Here is a 17,930-nt window from a genome sequence, read left to right on the forward strand (position 1 = left end):
AAAAAAAAAAAAAAAAAAAAAAAAAAAAAAAAAAAAAAAAAAAAAAACTTCCAACCATTTTAATAATACTTTTAAATTTTAAAAATAATTATTAAAAATACCTTTAAACTTTTATTTATTTATTAAAACTTCAAAAATTTTAAATTTGATGTCTTTTATTTATTTTTTAAATTATAAAGAAAGTAATCTATTATATAATATTTCAAATCGGTCATCCTCATATAATATCAATGAAACAATCTTTTAAAAAAAAAAAATAAGTCACAACCATCCGTTGATCACTCATTTGCATGCCCTCTACGCTACACTCAAACTAATAAATATAATAACAAAAAAAAATTAGGTCAACTTAACCTTAGAAAAATTAGAATTAAAAATCCACAAAACAATTTCTTACACATCCACCGTGTAACACGTTTGGTAAAATAAATGATAGAAATTTCGACTTATATTATGTTTAATTAAAAATGTTTGATTTGTATCGCATCATTCATAAACCCAAAAAAACATGAAATTTGGTTCTCGTTTTTTATTTCTATTAGAAATTGGGGTTACAGTCCGACAAAATCTTACCATAATATATCACTTATGTTTTAAGATATTTGAGATTTGAATTTTATGATTAATAATGTAACACTTAAATAATATAATATTTTTAAATAATTAAAAAAAAAAGAACCTTATCTTATAAGCTTTATTCGAATTATTCATGTCATCTGGCGAACGAACTAAAATTTTTTAGGTTAGATCCAAAAGATTTTTCAACCTAATGACTTTTAAACAAAATTTAAAACCAAATGAATCCGGTTAGACATCGAAAATTTACATGTATTAGAAACTCACGAATCAAATCCGTATTTCACATGGAGAAAAGGAGAATGGGAGTAACGTAGGAGTACAAGATTTTGTTCCTTGAATTCTCTTCCCACATATTTGGGCCACTCATTTCTTCGCAAGAAATAGAAAAGCATGCGTGAGGGTCTACAATTGCAAACCAAACAAGTGGTTCAAATTTATCTCCAAGTGAATCGATTAAACAAATTCGAAACCACCTCCTTTAATAATCCTCACTCAGAGTCTTCATTCTCTGCTTCCGATTCGGCTCTCAATCCTCCGATTATCCTCAAGGTATGTTTATGTACAATTCTTCCGTTGAAACAAACACCGATATTCTACTTCTCTACTTCCGGATTTCAGTTGCCCTAGTTTGTCGAGTGAAACCGATCGACTGTTCTTGCAGATTATGACGAGCGTAACGTTCGGTCACCAGAGTAATTGGTCGCCTGGGATTGGGATTCAGGAGCATCTAGGTAGAGCAAAGATTTCTAGAGTTACGCATTCATATTCGGAGTATTGTTGTCCATTTCTTCCTTCCAGAGAAACAAGCACTCACCATGGGAATCATGTTGCTTACTGTCGCCGACGAACTGGACGCCAAATTAGACCTGTCCTTGCAGGTTCCGTCGACGGTGCCATGGATCCTGATGAGTCCGATCGTGAGATTAACGACAGTGAGAATCCCAAACCTGAAAATGGAGGGGTTAGTACTCAATCCCACATAGTTTGGATTCAAAAGAAAGAAAAACTCAATTATAGACTACTACTTGAGACTTGCATGAAGTTGAAATCAGAAATTATAGACCTTTAGATTTGGATTCTAATAAATTTTATAGTAATCACGATGTGTAGTACGTTGATAAGTGATATGTCTGATGACTTGCAAGAGAAAATAAATTGATTTAAAATGTAATTTTGCACCATCATGGCATCATTTCTTATTGTGGAGACTCATTTTAGTAATTTATGTTCTTTCAGATGAACTTCGAAATGCTTAGGGAAAACTTGGAAAGATCGGTTGGGACGGATGATTCCAGGTTTAGTGGGATAGACTTAGCTACTATTATCAGAAATAAGTACGGCAAGTCTTATGATGTTCAACTGATAAAGAAGGTATTCATTCATCTTCGATTTCTAAACTTCTTACTATTCTTCGATTCAATTACAAGTTCAAATGTAGGTTTGTGTTAAATAAGTTTTTCAATTTTAGACAGTTCAATGAGTCTTTGAACTTCTAAAATTATGTCTTATAGGTCATTGAACTGTAAAACAAAACATATGATAAGTTCTTAACTTTTCACAAAAGTTCTTAAACTTATATGGAAATGTCAAGGAAAATATCAATAAAATGATGATATCAATGTCAATATATATTTCTTGAAACATAATAAAAACAGAAATATTTTCAAAAGTATTTAAATTAATAAGCAAGTATTTTACACTTCATTAATAATTAAAATGCTTATTATTTATATTATATTACTGTCAGTGACACTTTTTTTAATTTATGTTCATCAATTCTTTCACGATATAATAGAAATGTCGATTTACCCTTTGTGTGGATATCGAACCCATGAATATGTAGAAATATCTACATGTCAATAGAAATTTAATACCCTGGTCATATAGTCACTATGGTCTGTTCATAATTCAAACTAAATTATGGATTTCTTTTCTTGTTTCTGTCATAATTTAGGAGTTCATGGGACGAAATCTTCTTGCTTTAAATGTCATGTGGAAATACAGAGAGCAGGTACGCAAGAATCCAGTCTCCTCTGCTACTTTTAGACTAAAATCTTTGATCAACTGAGATCCTTTTCAAAATTAGGGGAACCTGTCTATGAATTATAACATCTGAAAGCTGATGAAGAGCATTTTCCTAAATGGACTATTAATTCTAACCTCACAATTGAACTAATATGAATTATTAGGAAATTGGTAGGAAAATTTCGAGTACTATGGGAATAACATACTCCCTTTGTTCACACTATGGTTTTGTCTTTATAAATAATTTTTTTAATATTGGTGTTTTTAGAAGGATGCCGAGATGATACGCAATACATGGTAGGAGTATTATACTCACATAGTAACCAATTTTTCTCAAAATTGGCCTATCTACTGGAAAGGAGAAAAGGGAACCTCTGGATTTTAAGAACTAGTAGCTGCTGCACAAAATTAATATGGACATTTTCAAAGCAATAAAAACCAAACGCAAGCTCTGATAAGATCACTAAAAGTTAAGAAGTCAATTAATTACTGATAATGAAACCAAACATGACTTGCAAATAAATAATCTACAGAATAGAAAGGTTATTTAGAAAATAATTATAAAATCAAACGTATTGCTATGAAATGGAGATATAAAGGTAGGTGATGAATATATGTATAGGCTATTTCTTTTTTTAATTTTTCTTCCTGCTCAACATATTTTGATGATCTTATAACTATTAGTTTTGGACTGTGCATGAAGGCAAATGATCAGTTCACAGAGCATAATTGACTTCAAATTTGGAGAGATTATTTCTACTTTAAAATGTTGAATATTTCTCAATTTGGTAGAAATCATTTCCATTGTCCGAGGAAGAGTACCTATTGCGGCTTGATGGTGTGGCTAATACGTTAAAATGCTGGGGAGCCGTTGCCCATATTCGAAACAGCTTAGACAAAACTAAAGACAGACCCCGGATAGGAAAGGTAAGATTACTGGGAAGTCGGCTCTTTTTTGTTGTATGTCTTTCATGCAATCCCCACTGGAATTATGAACAAAGGCTGATGGGCGAGGACAGGTTGAAGGGGAAAGCCTTAGATAGGAAACGGAAAAAATGGGGTACTAGAGTGTAGAAAAGATTTCCATAGTTCTTTATAAATTTGCTTCCCGACTAATCTAAGTATAGTCGAATGGATAAAATACCTATTATTACCTAAAAGGTCGATGATTTGATTCTTATACTCACAATTGTTGAACATGAGAAACAAAACAGAATTATGATCACCAATTGAGTCAAGCCTACCTAACAAACTTGATCTTTAGAAATAATGAAATTCACTTCATTAGCTCGTTCCGTGCCCAATTGTCTCTTATGGCAGTGTTTTGATAGATTTGTATTTTCTTACTAAACTTTATCGTTGGTTGTTATTGAAACTTCGCAGGCAGTCAGTATTTTTATCGACATGGACGAGTCTGGTGGTCGTGCTAATGAGTGGATATACAAGTAGATTACTTATATACGAATAAAAAGTCAAATGTATATTTATTATATTATTTTTTTGTATAGGTAAAAATCCAACAAATACACTTTTTATTTATTTAGACAACTGTAGTTCCTCTAGGATACATTTGTTACTAAATAGTAATGGTGGTTTGTATAAACATGTGACAATGAGGCGGTCTTTTTGATCCCTTCGAGGTCGATATATGGGTTTTGAACTGCTCATCTTGATCACTTGAGTTCAAGACATTTTTCTTTCTTTCATAGAAAACAAAAAGGGCTACAAAAAAATCATGTGGCCTAGCCATTAGAAACATAAAAACATTGCGGCATCAAGAAAGATTTCAGAGAAGAAAGGGTCTCAGGAAGATACCGTTTAGAGTGAATGATGCTTGAGTGAGTACTCATGGAGGTTGATCTGATAACACTGTTGCCTATAATTTTAACTTCAACAAAATGAAATCCAACATAAAAGAACTTTGTATGATAGATGAATAACCGATTTTTGTTCAAACTTCTTATATCGTGTGTACCTATAAAATTTACTTTGGTGACGTGTTCTTAAAGTAACTTATGTTTTTAATCTTGATATATAAGTATTACTTGTTACTTCTAAGGGTGAAATATATTCTTATAGATCAACACAGACCTTTTTAACTTGTTGCCTCACGTACTCGTTTAGTTTTAGAGTTTTTATGATTGAGTTATTGAAAAAAACAGTCTATCTTATTGATAAAAGTTATAACTTTAATTCTTTTAAGTTTTTCTTTACTGTCCTGTTCTCACGATCATTCTAATTTGAATGTTGTCTCAGTTGATTCATATGACGTTTAAAGTTGTTTATCAAATTGAATTTTCTCAAATCACCATTCAATATATTAAACTTGAGTAGACTTCAATAATAACAAGATTATATTACTATTGAGCATCCTTTCATACAACATTATGAGTTAGATGCAACTGGGCAACTAGATGTTAAAATGTTAAGAAATAGAAATAGAAAATAGAACTGGAAAAGTGTATGATCTCATTCAGGTTTACCACGTTTAAATAGATACAAACTATTAACTAATACCTAAAAATAGAAAAAAATAATATATCTAACTAAATCTTGTCAATAAATAAAATATACGATTAATCAAATTTATACTAACAACTCCCTAAATATCTCAGATATATTCTAACTAATATATCTCCAAAATATCTTCTCAATACTCCCCCTCAAGTTGGAGAGTGTATGTCGATCACACCCAACTTGTCCTTCAAAAGGTCAAATTGCTGTCTTCCTAGAGCTTTAGTAAAAAACATCTGCCAATTGCATTTTGGTCGAAATATAACATGGTTTGATGATTCCAGCTTGTAACTTTTCTCGAACTATATGACAATCTATTTCAATGTGTTTCGTACGTTCGTGAAAAACTGGATTGGCTGCTATATGTAATGCTGCTTGATTATCACAATATAATAATGCTGGTTCGGACAGTGGAACATTCAAGTCTTGAAGAATGTATCTTAACCAAGTTAACTCTAAACAAGTATTTGCCATAGCTCGATACTCGGCTTCTGCTGATGATCTGGACACATTAGTCTGCTTTTTAGACTTCCAAGAAATAATTGAATTTCCAAGGAAAATGCAGAATCCAGAAATAGACCGTCTGGAAGTTCGACAACCACCCCAGTCAGAATCGCAATATGCTTGTAATCTTAAATTGTTTTCAGATGGCAGTAGGAGTCCTTGACCAGGAGTGACACACGTGCTGTCTCTCCATTAGGCAAATTTATTGTAGACATGATGGCAGCCTTTGGATCAGTCATAACAGAAGATTTTGATACTATATGATCCGTAGCTCCACTATCGAGAATCCATGAATTAGAACTCGCAGAGTTAACAGATAATGTAGATATGGGAAACAAACCTGCAACATTGATGTGATTGTCAGAATTACCAGAAGGGTTTTGATTGATTGCAGATAAGGCTTGTGCTATCTGTCGTAATTGCTCAGAAGAAAAATTTGGAATGGAATTAGGTGACTGTTCTTCTGTATTCAACTGTGAAACATCGGCCATATTTGCAGATGATCGGTATCCACGATGATTGTGTTGATTGACTTGTCTTGTCCTTGTAGAATTATTTTTCTGTCGACACCGATCTTCTGTATGTCCCCTTTTATCACAAAACTTACAATGAAACTTAAGAATTCGACACTCATTGATTGTATGACCACTTTTATTGCAGTGTTCACATGATTTGTCCTTGGCGAATTTTGAATATGTTGTTTTCTTATGCACTGCTGATGCAATCGAGAAATTCTCAGCAGGTTCAGAAGTTACCTGTCGCTGCATCTCTTCTTGTACAAGTAATGAATAAGCTTGCCTCACATTAGGTAATGGAGACATCATCAATATGTTAGATCTCACCGTTTTATAAGACTCGTTGAGCCCCATGAGCAATTGCATCAACTTGTCTTCTTCGCGTTGATCAATATGTATTTGACGTTGATTACACGTAAATGGTGTGCAGTACGCTTCCAGTTCATCCCAGAGTGCTTTGAGCTTGGTGAAATATGTTGACAGTGCCATGGTTCCTTGTGACATCGTTGCTATCGAGTTTTGTATTTGAAAAATTGCTGGAGCATTCTTTTGTGAGAATTGATCGCGAAGATCAACCCACACTTGATGAGTTGTCTTGGCGTGAATAATGCTTTTAGCGATATCTGCTTCAACAGAATGAGTTAACCAAGATATTATCATGCTGTTGCACTGATTCCAGAGTTCGAATTCGGTTGAATTTGCATCTTGGGGCGGTTCCTCAATTGTGCCATCAATGAAGCCAATTTTCTTCTTGGCAATAAGAGCATGCATAACTGATTTACTCCAAGATTGGTAATTTGCTCCATTTAATTTGATTGAAACAAGTGAATATCCTGGCTGATCAGAGTGATGCATATAGTAAGGATGTGTTAAATCAACATCCGAAATTTTAAAGCTGGATTTGGCTGAGCCCGCCATAAAGGAAATATTGATATTTACGATCGATGCTCTGATACCATGTTAAGAAATAGAAATAGAAAATAGAACTGGAAAAGTGTATGATCTCATTCAGGTTTACCACGTTTAAATAGATACAAACTATTAACTAATACCTAAAAATAGAAAAAAATAATATATCTAACTAAATCTTGTAAATAAATAAAATATACGATTAATCAAATTTATACTAACAACTCCCTAAATATCTCAGATATATTCTAACTAATATATCTCCAAAATATCTTCTCAATATAAAAGTATATGGACGATTTTCAAGTTATGTCATAACATCTTACTTGCTCCATCTGTCTTTAAAACAAAAATATTTCAACACCCATCACATTTACTATATATTCTACAAATAAACTATCAATTTCTCCCTCCTACCGGTTTAGTTTTAGATGCTCAGTCCAAGAAACATAGGTGGGATCGAAATCGAAAGTTCAACATTCATTAATCTTCATAAGGTTTAAATGAAATACAAGCTATCAACTAAATCATAGAAATATCAAAAAATAGGAGAAAACATTCTAACAGATTATGACTATATAAAATATATTCCAATATACACTCGCTATCTGGTATGGAGTATGTAAATAACTTAGCATAGACATGAGAGGGTTCATGCCTCGATCGGTCCTAGATAGATGAATGTTCTAGATACCCTAATGATACGAACGACACATGGGTCGATTTTTTATATATATGTTCAAGCAAGTTGCGATGGTCGATGACATCCTCGGACTTGGGATGACACATCACGATACGAAGGGCACATCATTGGGAACCAAGATGGCAAGATGAGATGCGAAAATGTATATGAATGACCTTGGCCTAGAGTAGGAGTAATGTCAAGTTGGATGATTAGGCTTAGTGTAGAGACAAGTTGGTTAAGGTCACAAACGATTGAACATGTATGGTCGAACAAGCTTAGATTTTGCATGAGTTGTATTCGATTAGCGAAGGAGAACCTCACCTATTAAATTATTCTGCACGAGTGGCCCACCCGATTAACTACAAATGCTCAAAATATAAACGTGAAAGCAACATATGAAGCTTAAACATTAGGATAAAATATTGTGGGGGTGTTACCATTGAGATATGTTATGGTTAGGTGAAGCATTTATATTACTAAATGAAATGGAAAAATGAAGTATTAAATTAGCACACTAAGACATGTGAATTTTATTTAATCCAAACCAAAATCCACGTCACTTTTATTTTTATAATATATAGTATTGGAAAGGTTGGAAGGAGTTTTTGGTCTTTTCCACAACACAACCACACGTCTTTGAAAAAAGTGGTATGAGAACACGGGAAACCAAAAAGCAGCGGTGGTTTTGAGGGTTCGGTAAAGTCAAAGAGGAGCGTGCGTCCCAAATCGTTGACTTCGGATTCCACCAAGAACAACACTGTCAATTAACCACAATTCAATAATGTTTCAAGTCCGCCTCATGTCCAACACTTCTACTTCCTTCTCATGTTTTACTTACCAAATTTGCAATCGAACCCCAATTCATTTTAAAAATTGTGCACTCGAAACTTTTAACTACGAAGGGTATTCTCAAAAGTGCTTCGAAAAGTGTCAACAAGTCTGTAGAGATATTCAAAAGGCCAGCCACTATATTATAGGCCTTTTGGTGGGAAGGTCACTGACTACACGGACTCTATACCAAGTCATGAGCTATAGCAAAGTAAGTCTTTATCTATAGATGAAGACAAAGGCCTATGATATAGTATGGTACGAAAAAGTATGAAAATAAGAGCGGATCCTTGCACTTCTTATGTTTGTGCAAGAAAAACCATTGGTAAAACATTTTTCATACAAAATTTGGGATGGAAAGGTCATCTCTGTTATATCGACAATCCTAGCTTTAATCAATAATCGACAAGAATAAGACAGTTGATATCATGCTATCTTTTAATAAGTCGTCATATACTCATCCATAAGTCTATGACATATTAAATGAACATCATGAATTGTGCATACTGTCAATAATATTATAGTTTGAATAGGATTAAAAGAAATGAAAAATAATAAAAGAAGTTCATGACGCCAATTATATGAACATCATATGTCGTGTTGGTCCATTGACTCTTACATTATGTTTCGTTTTTGAGTTCGAATTTGGGTGGAATATTATTTCTATTCAACAAGATTTTTAAAATGGATCAAGAAAGGTAAACTCATTTAATTGACTAAGATATAGTTTTGGTCTTTAAAATATATTTCTTTTTATTTTATTTTTAAAATTTTAAAATATTTATTTTGAGACAACTTTACTATATCTCCCTTAACTTGATTTTAATATAAACATTTGAATTTTATGTGTGTATCGATGAATATTAAACAAAAATAAATAAATAAAATAAAAGGTATTTAAATTAAGAGATAAAATGTTATAGGTGTTTGCATTTAAGCAACAGTTATGATAGGTCTCATGCATGTAACCATAGGCGTTTGCATTTAACCCCGACAGGGGTTGCTTATTGAGTATTTCTTAAAATACTCAAGTCATGTACTTCTGTGTTTTGTCAGGTAAAGGCAAGACATCTTTGTACGATTGACGACGACATCACAAATTGAGACCATGACACATGCATAAGGTAATTGTATTTATTTTCTTAGACCTAAGTTAGATCCGGATGTTTTTAATTTAAATGTTTAGTTTATTGTTGTGTCGTTTTAAAAATGTTTTCGAACATGTAAGTCCATGGTTGTGCTTTAAAATAAAGTTTATGTTTTATAAAGTTCCAATTGAATTATTTTCGCATTAAATGCTCATGATACGTATATATTAATGACCTTAGTTTAAGTAGAAAATTTAGGGTCGTAACACTACATATACTTATACCAACAAAATGCGCCCTCTAGTGGTCCAATCATAGTGTGAATGTTTGATTAATCCACCACACCTAAATGGTGTGAAAGTTATCTTATTTATAATCAAATGAATTACAAGGATATGGAAATAGTAATAAATGGAAATAACAATAAATGGAAAGATACCTATGATAATAAAGCAAATATTAGATATTTGTCTTATAATAAAATATCAAATATAATATATATGGTAAACTATAATTTATTACTAAATATCCTTAACACCCCACCGCAAGCTAAGCGTCGGATTTAAACGAACGTGAAGCTTGAATCTGAAAAATTCAAAGAGGTTGAGAAACACTTTTCATGAAGATGTTAACAACCCGGTTCTTGGCCATCAAAAATTGCAGAGGGATCGCCGCTCAGCGGCGATGCTGCCTTGGCTTCGGCGAGAATATGTCTAACCCATGAAGAGGGATTGTCGCTTAGCGACGATGCTGCCTTGGCTCTGGTGAGAATATTTCTAACCCCAAGAAGTAGAAGGGGAAACCTAGAGCAAGGGACAAAGACAATGTTGAAGCCGGAAGAGTCGCCACATTGGGCGAAGGAGCCAATTTTGGTGAGAAGGGTAGTCGGAAGAGTCGCCTCATCGGGCGAATAAGCCAATTTTGGCAGGAAGGGCGGCGGCAACTTGGTTGGCGAATAGGCCAGTGCGGCATCCAGATTCCGAAGGTAAATCTCTGCAAAAGGTTGATAGGTTTAGGTTAGGGTTTATGTGAAGGATGAAGGTTGATTGGGAAGAAAATGAGAGAGACTATATTGGCCAAGGGGAAAACCGATTGGTTTGGAAAAGGTGAGGTTGTATGTACAGAGTATGACGAAAGGTAATTTGGAGGTCAATAGGGTGGAACCGAAGAGTAATCAATCGGCTCCGACTACGGCAGCCATGAAGACTGCCCCTGCGGCGTCAAAACCAGCAGGGGTGGTGGAGAAGAAGATTAGAGGATTCAAAAGCCATTGAAAAGAAAGGATCGGGGTTGTTAAACCGAGAGGGCTCTGATACCATGTGAATGTTTGATTAATCCACCACACCTAAATGGTGTGAAAGTTATCTTATTTATAATCAAATGAATTACAAGGATATGGAAATAGTAATAAATGGAAATAACAATAAATGGAAAAATACCTATGATAATAAAGCAAATATTAGATATTTGTCTTATAATAAAATATCAAATATAATATATATGGTAAACTATAATTTATTACTAAATATCCTTAACACATAGGAACTTCAAAATGCTTTCCTTTGAGTAATTTTAGTTGGATGGCATCTAAAATTTTCCAAGAAACAGGTGAGTGAGGATAAACAATGTTGAAAGAACTTGTATTAATATGTGGGGATAGTCTTCCCTTAGGAGTAAGAAACATAACCAATATTGTAGGCAAAATAGGGAGATATCGGGTCATCAAATGCCGAATCCAGATTCTCAATTCTAAGCATGAGTCATTAGAGAGCAATACCTCTCATAGTAAAATGTGGTTTGGGGATGAACGGATGTGGAAATTGGTGGGCATGTGCCAATTAGAGTAAATGAGAAGTACATGAATGAATTAGGACCATGTCCGAATGAGAGCCACCCTAGGATAGGATGACTAAGAAAAGTTTATAAGAATTGAAAGTTACTACTTCTATGTGTACCTTTCTTTAAGGTGGCTCACAATCATAAGAACTTCAAATTTAAGCTTATTTTTTATCGGAGCAATCCTATATCTTATGACCTATTGAAAAAATTTCGAGTAAGCACGTGAGTGAGGATTAAACATGTTAAAAAAAACTCGCGTCGGTGGTTTATGATGATAGTCTTTACTCTTAGAAGCAAGAAGTAAGTAACGTGATCATGTCGCTTTTAGGCACCTTTCATCTTTCTTCATCGACTCTTGTCTATTGTAATAGAAGTATTCTACCTCCTTGTTCCTATAACCTTAATTTATATCTACTCCAAAATGGCCCCTCTACTCTCTCAAGCGATCCAAAACTTAGGAACAAATAGAGGTTTGAGTTTAGTCAATCTAATTTTGTTAGACATTGAAGTTGTTGGATTAAAAGAGGAATAGTGTTGATTAACTTTTTGATTATAAAATGTCAACACTGATGAGCCTCAAATTGTCGGGATGATGTAGAGAGTTGAAGACAATTTTTACTCATGCAAAGTTACAATGGCAAAGGGCTCGATATCAATCAAGAATAGTGGTGCCACTGGTCGAGCATTGGTCAAAGTATAGAGATGCATCCGTCATTAGTGAATGGTAACAAGGGTAATCCGAAAATTGCGATGATGTAGATTCATGGTGAATAGTTGCTTGAGTGATAGTTTGTTGTCTCTCGATGATGTTTCGTCGCCTGATCTGTGTCATTTTGCTTGTCGCTCTCAAGAATAGAGCTGATTGATGGAACAAGTGAGAGTCCTATGGGAGGCTTAAAAACACTTTTTTTTAAACCTAAGGGTATTTGATCTTTGACTTGGCCAACCTTAATTTTATCTAACAAAATCCAAAATTTTCTACTATCTTAGAGATTTATAATATCATTCTCCAGCTCCATAAAGATATTAATTTTGATTCTACTACGTACAGTGTTGGGATTATAGTCCAAAATTATCTTACGATAAAATTGAGTTATCACATGCGATAAGAAACTTATCCCAGTGTAGTGGCGGCTCATGCATGCCTCAAAGGTTAAGTAAGTACTCTTGTGAGTGTCCCTTTAGTATCCCCCTAAGAGAAAGATTTCCACCTTTTATAGAATACTATGCATTGGTGTTGTCTCCGGTCAAGAATAGGTAAAAAAATTGACTTTAGCGTTGCTAGATCCATTCCTCGTGTATTTGAGCTAAGACTCGAAAATGTGTCAATCTAAACGGAAAGTTATGACCGAATCCATAAAGTCAATAGAGTTTGTGGTTTGAACTATGATTCAATTATAATGAAATCATCAAATTTCAAACTTGTTATAACTCAACACTTTTCTCTCAAATCCATTTCCGTACGCTATTTCCCTCTTATCCAACGCCAATACTTCCCCAATGAAGCCTCTTCAAAATGTGTGAAAACCCAGAAAAGTCTTCAAAGCTGCATCGTTGATTCAAACCCATTGAAGGGTCAGGATTGAGATTAAAGAACAAGGCACAATTCATCCATGGCGCCGCCGTCAGCATTTTGTAGGCATGACATGATATTTTCAACCAATTTTTTTAGTCAGACAAATTGGTAAAGCGCCAAACCAATCCATCCATAAACACCAACTAGAAATTCCAATTGAACCCTGGAAATTATTACCCCCCAAACAGAAGGTGTTGCGAATTTTCCCTTTCAATCTCGTATATTAAGGTTTGTTCTTCTTCCTTTCTCCCACTTTGGAATTCCCGAAGATCGATCCTCTTTACCAAGAAATTTCTAAATTCTGTTTTCGTGTTCTTTTTTCCTGATTCTGTAAGTTGATGATTTCTTCTTCTATTTCTCTCACTTGTTCTTATTAAATCTTCCTTGTCATACTGAAACCCAGAAGGGGGAATTTGGTTTTGGTTTGTGGGTTCTCTGGATTGAGGCTTTTTAATACGTTTCAGGTCATTTTTTAGGTTAATTTTGTTGATTTTGAGTGGTTTCAAGTTCTTTGAGAACGACCCTGTTTCAGGTATTTGTCTTAGATTCATAGGGTTTTCTTGTTCTTGAAATTGTTGGTTTATAAGCTTGAATGTTCTTCTTCTTCTTCTGGGATTGGGATTGTTGTTCTTCATTTACATCATGTTTTGCTTAAGATTCTAATTACTGCATAAACTGATGGCCTTAATTTGAGAAGTAACCTGGTTTGTTATCTAAATTAATTGCTACCAATTGGCTCTCTGATGTTCTACCTCTGATTCCTTTGCTACTTCAAGCCTTTTCTCCATGAAACTTCTTAATAAGATTCATTTGATGAAGATTTTGAAGTTTCTAAAATTGAGCTTAGAAGAAATCTCTTCATGTCTTGGTTTATTTTGATCTGTTCTATTAAATTTTGGCTCTGATTCTGTATAATTACTTGAATTATATGTTCCTCTTCTTTGTGCTACAAATTCTTAAGGAATTGATTGGGTATATGTTTTGTGTTTCCAGGGCTTCCAACAGAGGGTGTAAAATCTATATGGTGTAAAACTGGTCTTCCTGAAAAAGCAGAGCTAGGACGAAGAAAACGATGTCATTAGTCGGGCCATCCGATCCATCTCCGTTGTCGTATGGAACTCGCAAACTCTACTCGTTGAAAGGAACCAAGAATGCTTCCGACTTGTCCACGCAGAGATTTGGTTCCGAAAAGAATAGGACGATGTATATGAATGATTCGTATTGCAGTGAGAGCTACGACAAGTATTTCCTTGACTTCCCGATCGAAGAGCTATCGGTTTCTGGCATTTCTACTGATTCGTTTCATCCCAACGCTGCTTTGTATGGGATAAGGGCTGATTCTCTATCCCCTTTGTGTGATTCGTTTACACATTTTGATGCTTATCAATTGAACTCATACTCGGTTTGCCTTGAGAGTACAAGTCCAGAACAGCTGGATTTTGAGGATGATCAAGTGAGACAGAAGTTGCAAGAATTGGAGAGAGATCTGCTTGGCGAACCCGATTCTGCTGATTACGAGGATGAGATGTTTGCAAATGGCCAGAGCATGGAAATTGATAGCGAATGGGCGAATTCAATTCAAGAGGCATTGCTTCATGACTCGCCGAAGGAATCATCATCGACGGATTCTAATTTCAGTACCAATAGTAGCAATAAGGATGCATCTCAGATATCATCACAGAATCCCAGACAGATACTTATAGAATGTGCTTCTGCTATCTCAGAAGACAACTTTGAAGAAGCATCAGCTATGATAGAACAGCTCCGGGGTATGGTCTCGGTTCAGGGAGATCCCTCACAGAGGATTGCAGCGTATTTAGTGGAAGGTCTTGCTGCTCGGTTGTTGGAGTCGGGGAAATGTCTTTATAAAGCCTTGAGATGCAAAGAACCCCCTTCCTCGGACCGTCTCGCAGCTATGCAGATCCTTTTTGAGGTCTGCCCCTGTTTCAAATTTGGCTTCATGGCTGCAAACTGTGCCATTATCGAGGCAGCGAAAGATGAGAAGAGAATTCACATAATCGATTTCGATGTAAGCCAAGGAACTCAGTACATAAAATTGATTCAGATGCTAGCAGCTCAGCCAGGTAAGCCACCACATTTGAGGCTAACTGGTGTTGATGACCCCGAATCGGTACAGCGCCCTGTTGGAGGTCTTAGACACATTGGACAAAGGCTCGAGCAGCTGGCAAAAGCGCTGCGGGTTCCATTTGAATTTCATGCAATCGCCTCAAATGCTTCAGATGTCACTCCCTCAATGCTCGCCTCCCGGCCTGGAGAAGCACTCATAGTAAACTTTGCTTTTCTGCTTCACCACATGCCAGACGAAAGCGTTTCAACCGTAAATCTAAGAGACAGGCTTCTCCGAATGGTTAAGAGCCTGAATCCCAAACTAGTAACAGTCGTCGAACAGGACATGAATGCAAATACGACCCCATTCGTTTCAAGATTCATCGAAACTTATAACTACTATGCAGCTGTGTACGACTCTCTCGATGTAACACTTCCAAGAGATAGTCAAGACAGAATAAATGTAGAAAGACAATGCTTGGCGAAGGACATAGTCAACATTGTAGCTTGTGAAGGTGAAGAAAGAGTAGAGCGATACGAAGTCGCTGGGAAATGGCGGGCGAGAATGACGATGGCTGGCTTCACTTCGTGTTCGATGAGCGAAAAGGTGACCGACCCGATCCGTAAACTTATTATGGAGGAGTATTGCGAGAGATTCAAGATGTATGAGGAAATGGGTACACTCCATTTTGGATGGGAAGAGAAAAGCTTGATAGTTACTTCAGCATGGAGGTAACAAAGTGTATCATTCACAGCTGTTGTTGTATCTGTTTTGCTTCAATGCTTGTGTGTGTGTGTGTTTGGTTCCTAGTCATCTAACATTAGTTAAAGCTTACAGGTTACCTGCTCTACTGGTTTTCCATTTTAACATTTTTTTTTTCATCTATGTACTATATATATATATATGTATGTATACATATATGATGATCTGTCTTCATTTGAAAATACTAAATTACCCTTGAAGTCATCAAACTACTACTTTTATAGCTGTGTTGTTCAAAACTGGTGGCAATACTGATACCACTCAGTTCTTATCTGACTTTGAAAATGTGAGGTAATTAGGTCACCTTGTCATCCAAAGGCTGCAGATGGGGGTGTTTTTGTAACTTCCTTTATGATGAAGAATGTGATGGAGGAATTTGTATCTTTAATATCAAGTCATATAAGGACTTAAACGATGCTGTAACGACTCAAACTCACCGCTAGCAGATATTGTCCGTTTTGACTCGTTATCTATTACTATTAATCTCACGGTTTTAAAAATGGTCTGTTAGTAAGAGGTTGCCAGAAATGCTTCATTTTTTTTTCTTCAAACAAAAATAGTTATGATATTACCGATCGTTCAAGTTGGTAATTTCGGGCTAAAAGTTTCGTAGATTTTCTCCGAGGGTAATGAAATTCATAGTTTCTCTAGATTGATTCTAAAATTTCAACGATTTGAATAAATTCTTAAATTTAATTTTGAAATAAAATTATATGTAATAAGATTAAATCAAGTTCTTTGGTGGCATTGCTTCTTAATTAATTTCATTTTGTGGTTTAACTTGATTTGAAACATTAAAGTGGATATTAAATTTAATGAATCTCTAGAAGGGTTGAATTAATTCTTTTACCAAGACTTATTTGAAGATGAGAAGGGTTTTTTTTAATTATTATTCTGTTCTCAAAGTTGTAATCACCTAAGAAAGCAATGATGGTTCAAAGTATTAAAATATAAACACAAATAAAATTCTTATAAACTTGAGGTTTTAAGTGAAAGTAAAAATTATATAGAAACAGAAAATTAGATAAAGTTGCTTTCAATCTTATATTGAATGCCCAACGGAATTTCGTGTAAACTTCTCTGTGACATTAGAGTTCGGTGAACAGCTTCCAAGCCTCTAAAGAGTCTGTCATAGGTAAGAAAACTACTTGAAATTTTGAGGCCTTTTCAAAAGTGCAGGTAGGATAAGGATGGAATGAGAACCTACAAGTAGGTTACTTATTAAGTATTTTTATACTAACCCCTCAATTTCAAGTGTTCGTAGATTGCTAGTCGAGGTGGGGAAGCATTTAAGAGTTGTGCGCTCATAGAAGGAGTCGTCCTGGGGCATCAAACCGTCTTTGTGTTTTGGGTCTTTAGCATTTTGTTTGTAAATGTATCACAAACTCATTTTTGGTTTGTGATAAACTTGAACAACACCGACTTGTAATTAGAATTTTTAATTGTAGTGTTGTTGCTTTTAAATTGCGTAAAATTTTACTATATTTTTATAATTTAATTTAATTTTACCTTTATTTTATTTGCTTTTGTCTTGTTTTTTATACGAGTCCGCCCGGTGGATTCATGTGCGAGTACGTGAATTGTGCGTGGGGAAGTAATGCACATCCAACCCTACCTGAAACTAGAAAGAGCCTAAGGTCATGTAATGGTTTGAAAAGATAGGTCCCCAACATATTATGTGTGTGATTGCATTATTAACCCCAATAGTGAAGTGACTCTTGAGTATTTTTTAAAATACTCAAGTCAGCTCCTGCACAGATAGTGAATGTTGGGATGACTTGAAAGTCAAAAAATGGCAATAGCAAGCATTAAATTTCATTTAGTAGTTGAAAGGTGGTTTTCCGCTATGTTATTTAAGGCATGCACATGATGACATCACTAATTTAGAAAAGAAAATTAGGGGCATTACAACATGACTAAAATCATGTCATGGTTTTTGTTCGAAGAACCGAAGTCTTAAGTTATAGGTTCTTAAGTTCATAAGGTCTAGTCAATTTGGTGTCTTGCCTTGGCTTATTCATGTGTACAATCCCTCGTC

At 34.8% G+C, this 17,930-nt stretch overlaps 2 protein-coding genes across 4 annotated transcripts; both read left to right on the forward strand.

The window, feature by feature from the left end:
- The first annotated feature begins 954 nt into the window (after positions 1 to 954).
- Positions 955 to 4,275, forward strand: LOC111480651. The gene is made up of 6 exons (XM_023125805.1): positions 955 to 1,128; positions 1,241 to 1,540; positions 1,816 to 1,950; positions 2,534 to 2,590; positions 3,397 to 3,531; positions 3,988 to 4,275. Exons 1-6 carry the CDS (start codon positions 970 to 972, stop codon positions 4,051 to 4,053), a joined length of 852 nt encoding a protein of 283 aa, XP_022981573.1. The 5' UTR covers positions 955 to 969; the 3' UTR covers positions 4,054 to 4,275.
- Positions 4,276 to 13,055: 8,780 nt separating this feature from the next.
- LOC111480557 (scarecrow-like protein 1) lies at positions 13,056 to 16,096 on the forward strand. 3 transcript variants are annotated; one of them, XM_023125668.1, is made up of 3 exons: positions 13,312 to 13,392; positions 13,527 to 13,594; positions 14,056 to 16,096. In XM_023125668.1, the coding sequence occupies exon 3, from the start codon at positions 14,135 to 14,137 to the stop codon at positions 15,863 to 15,865; it is 1,731 nt and encodes a 576-aa protein (XP_022981436.1). In that variant the 5' UTR covers positions 13,312 to 13,392; positions 13,527 to 13,594; positions 14,056 to 14,134; the 3' UTR covers positions 15,866 to 16,096. The 3 variants fall into 3 exon arrangements, with proteins under 3 accessions (XP_022981434.1, XP_022981435.1, XP_022981436.1); XM_023125666.1 differs by lacking the exons at positions 13,312 to 13,392; positions 13,527 to 13,594 and adding an exon at positions 13,056 to 13,290; XM_023125667.1 differs by lacking the exon at positions 13,527 to 13,594 and having other exon boundaries at positions 13,297 to 13,392.
- The last annotated feature ends 1,834 nt before the right edge of the window (positions 16,097 to 17,930 follow it).

Source organism: Cucurbita maxima, unplaced genomic scaffold, assembly GCF_002738345.1.
Source record: "Cucurbita maxima cultivar Rimu unplaced genomic scaffold, Cmax_1.0 Cma_Scf00006, whole genome shotgun sequence".
Classification (NCBI taxonomy): domain Eukaryota; kingdom Viridiplantae; phylum Streptophyta; class Magnoliopsida; order Cucurbitales; family Cucurbitaceae; genus Cucurbita; species Cucurbita maxima.